This window comes from Vigna unguiculata, chromosome 5 (assembly GCF_037176805.1).
Source record: "Vigna unguiculata cultivar grain cowpea cultivar isolate G323 ecotype 2 chromosome 5, ASM3717680v1, whole genome shotgun sequence".
NCBI lineage: Eukaryota > Viridiplantae > Streptophyta > Magnoliopsida > Fabales > Fabaceae > Vigna > Vigna unguiculata.
This window is the reverse complement of record NC_140796.1, coordinates 47,630,192-47,634,294: the sequence shown is the minus strand read 5'-3', so window position 1 is coordinate 47,634,294 and position 4,103 is coordinate 47,630,192. Positions and strand designations below refer to the sequence as shown.

At 30.7% G+C, this 4,103-nt stretch overlaps 1 protein-coding gene across 1 annotated transcript; it reads left to right on the top strand.

The window, feature by feature from the left end:
* The first annotated feature begins 612 nt into the window (after positions 1-612).
* LOC114185837 (uncharacterized) lies at positions 613-3,456 on the top strand. Its single transcript, XM_028073770.2, has 3 exons — positions 613-922; positions 1,789-2,020; positions 2,874-3,456. The coding sequence occupies exons 1-3, from the start codon at positions 728-730 to the stop codon at positions 3,278-3,280; spliced, it is 834 nt and encodes a 277-aa protein (XP_027929571.1). The 5' UTR covers positions 613-727; the 3' UTR covers positions 3,281-3,456.
* The last annotated feature ends 647 nt before the right edge of the window (positions 3,457-4,103 follow it).

Here is a 4,103-nt window from a genome sequence, read left to right as displayed (position 1 = left end):
ACAAGTGGTCTAATGTTCTACCGTGTAACTTTTATCAAGGGTTTGGTGTGGTCTCCTTATGTTTTATATTGCTTAACTTTTTCTTTTTAATAAATTTTCATGTGATGGCAAATATTTATAATTTTTCACTTTAACAAAAATTCTTAAATAATAATTAATTATAATGATAAAAAATAATTAGTCACTATGATGACCAATATAGATACAAATTTATTAAACTAAAAATTATTGACAACTAAAATCATTTAAAAAAAATTATAATTAATAACTAAAATAATTTTTATTATAAATTCGTTCATTAGCACCCAATGTTTTAACTTCTTATCCTTATATTATAATAGTTTTTTAGTGTTTCTATATTAATAATTAGTTTTTATCATTATTTAAGAGTTTTTTTTAGTGTTTCTATCTTAATAATTATACCTCCGATAGCAACTAAAACTTTTAAGAAATATGGAATCAAATTGAACTTTTCAATACAACATAATTAAATAAAATAAAAATAAAGGTAATTTAACTTATAAAACTTTATCATCAGTTTCACGATTTTTAGGGGATTGTTTAGGGTTTATCTAATTCAATCCATAGACACATTACTCAGAAGTTTTCAGGAAGAACTCAATGATGGCGTATGGTGGGTCCCCATGGCACGTAAATCTTCGGTTATTTTTGTATAAATTGAAGTATCAGTTTCCCTCTCTCTTACACATAAGCCCCTGCGAGAGCAATGTGCACAGCCATGGACTCTGATGAAGAATTCGTAAGCTTTTCCGACACCGTTTTTGGCTTCTGGGAGGATCTCCAGGACCCGCCGGTAAATTCATCCAACTCCGGCAACCTTCTTGGTGACGACGATGAGAATCTTTGTTCTGTGGAAAACGATCACAAAGCATTCTGGGAAAAACAATACCTCCTTCTCCAGGTATAATTTCATTCACAACAGTGCCAATTACTCAATGGATTCTATTTGTCTTTTCCCATTTCTTACTATATCGCGCAACCATAAACTCATGACAATTTGATCCATCAGAATTTAATTATGAAGTCTGAACTCCGATTTTGTCAAAAAGTTTGCATATGTGAAGAATTTTTTTTCATCTTACTTACCGATGCTGTACCTTGTTAGCTAAATCCAAACTAAAAAGTCTAAAATACTATGAAAGCATTTCGCGATTACTATATTGGATCACTCATGTTTATGTCCAGTTTTATGAATTTAAAAACTCAAAATGTGATAGGTGTGTGGTGGTATCACTCAAAATAGTATATATATATATATATATATATATATATATATATATATATATATATATATATATATATATATATATATATATATATATCCTTCGTAATTATCTAACTTAATTCTAATGATTTTGAGTAGAAATATAGTATTTTAATATGCTTAACGATAGATACGTTCTTGAAATGATACAGTACCACCAGAATTATGAGTTAAAGTTCATCTTGATGAAATTTATTGTTTATTAAATTTATTGATCTATCTGTTATTAGATTACTATGAAACTACTCATATATATATATATATATATATATATATATATATATATATATATATATATATATATATATATATATATATATATTAGTGTGAGGAGGTGGTTGAAAATTTTGCATTCATTATAAATAAATAAGAGGGTAGATACCTATCTTACAAGTCTGTTTTGTAACTTTAAATTAGACTTAAAATCTCTCTTAACATGATAAACTTCTTAACATGATAAACCTATGGAAGTTCCTGACATTCTGTTTTTTCCATTTTCACAGACAAATTTATGCGGGAGTAGCTCGATTGAGACAAGAGTTCGGCAAGCTACAAAGGAAGCTCTAACAGAGTTAAAAATGTGGGATATGCAGTGCCTTTGCCCGAGGGAAGTGAATGTTAAGAGCTGTAGGAATTGTTTGAGGAGGGAAATATGTGATCGTTTGTTGAACCTTGGTTACAACTCTGCTCTTTGCACATCTAAATGGAGAACTTCCTCGGAAATCCAAATATCAGGTATACTATCATGAACAATATTTGGTTAAAATACACTTTTCATCTTAACTTTTTCTCCACTTTTGTCTTTAACATCATCAAAAGTTTCACTACTTTGACTTTTCATAAAGTGTTTATAGCAGACTGTTCTTTCTATTTTTTCCACTAGCACTGAGTTAGTTGATTTTGGCTGTCATTGTACTGTGACAAAGGCTCTCTTATAACGTGTCGACTGTTGATTAACCAAGCAAATGTGGTTAAAGAAACGAAATATTTTTTCAGAAATAATGCTTTTAGGAATATGAATTGTGTCCAGAAATAATTTGTAATGTTTGAAACAAACTTATTTCTGAGACTGAGATTAAACTAATGTGCATATATTATGTTCTTACATATGAATAATTTCAGAAAATGTTTGCCGACACCTGCATCATCAATTATCAATTATGAAAGTGTAAAATTTTCAAGTGAGCCTTATTTTTTACAACTGAGACAAACCAAAGAGATTAAGGAGGAAATTCTAAATTCTAAAAAAATCAAACCAAAACTATGTTGTATCGAATCATTATCATTTCAAACCTTTTACAGCTCCTATATATGAAAACCTGCTTGGTAAATAATTTAGTAATTTCATTTCAGAGAAAGTGAACCTGTGAGTAATTTCTATTGTGACGTATATGTGGGAAAGGATTTAAGAACAACCATATATGTTCTTTACTATATGTCTAATGTGAGTTGTATTATTTAAATTACAAAGATAAGAACATGGTCATAGGTGGGACAGGTCTGAAGGACAGCCATAAGTTTGTATTACATATTAACTGAACTTAAAGATAATCAAGTTGGTTTTTAATATCATTGATAATCTTTTCAGGGGAGCATACTTATCTGGAAGTGAAGGATAACTCAAACACTAAAAGAGAAGTAAAAGTGGTAATTGAATTGAATTTTCGAGCAGAATTTGAGATGGCACGTGCCAGTGAAGAATACAACAAATTAATCAACAGGTTACCTGAGGTATTTGTTGGAAAAACAGAGAGGTTACAGGTCATAATTAATATTATGTGCTCAGCTGCAAAAAAATGCATGAAGGAAAAGAAAATGCACTTAGGACCTTGGAGAAAACTAAGGTACATGCAAGCAAAGTGGCGTGGCATGACAGATAGAAACATAACAGTGCCACTTCCCACTGTTTGCACTTCAAGACCACGAAAATATAAGGCTTCAATGCTCACTTGCGATTTAGTAGAAAATAGGCTTCGCTGTGTTGTACTTTGCTGAGGTTGGGTGATTATTGGTGATGGTGAACAATTTAACCCCATTTGAATAATTTTCGTAACATAGCATATATGGTTATGGCCACGTTTGTTGTGAAAACAAACAGGTTTAACCTGAGGACAGTGAATTTGCAATTGGAAGATTATAATGGAAGCTAAAGAATAATTTTTCCTCTCAAATCATTGATATTGAAAATTTCCCCACTAGTTATGAAGTTTTAATCATCATCGGCGTCAAAACACGAAGTAATAAGGTTGGTTTGATAGTAAAGTTGTAATAAAAAATAAAAAATGTTATGAGTTCAACTCCTTATTCTTAAAAGATATAAGACTAGTTTGATAGATTTGGAAGAAAAAATTCAGAGAAATGATTTCAATTCTCCCTATTAGCAATTAACATTATCGATCAAATAAAACATCATATTTGAAGTTGTTAAAACAGATCTGTCCAATACTCTTAACCACAAAGGGATCTGTGTTGATAAATGAGTTTCTCACTTGTTTAATGTGAATCTTGAAGGAGTCTTTAAGGTTTAAAGCTTAGTTAATCAATCACACAGTTCTGGGTTAATGGACTGTTTTAAGACAATCAAGAAGAATTAAAAGAGATAAGAGGAATCAAAACACACAATTTATACTGGTTCGATTCAAGGCGAATCTACATCCAGTCTTCTCCTAAGTAATACACTTAGGAGGATTCCACTAAACACAAAGGTTCCAAGAATTACAAGCACACCTATGTAATTCTAACCCCAAAACCCAAGAACTTGATTCAACAATCAAGAACTTCCCCTAGGAGCAATGCATCCACACAATTGCACCTAGGT

Excerpts from the sequence above, each read along its gene's own strand:
- LOC114185837 (XM_028073770.2), top strand. The coding sequence starts at position 728 with ATGTGCACAGCCATGGACTCTGATGAAGAATTCGTAAGCTTTTCCGAC. Across the intron at positions 923-1,788 it reads AACAATACCTCCTTCTCCAG|ACAAATTTATGCGGGAGTAG; the intron begins GTATAATTTCAT and ends CCATTTTCACAG. Across the intron at positions 2,021-2,873 it reads CTCGGAAATCCAAATATCAG|GGGAGCATACTTATCTGGAA; the intron begins GTATACTATCAT and ends TAATCTTTTCAG.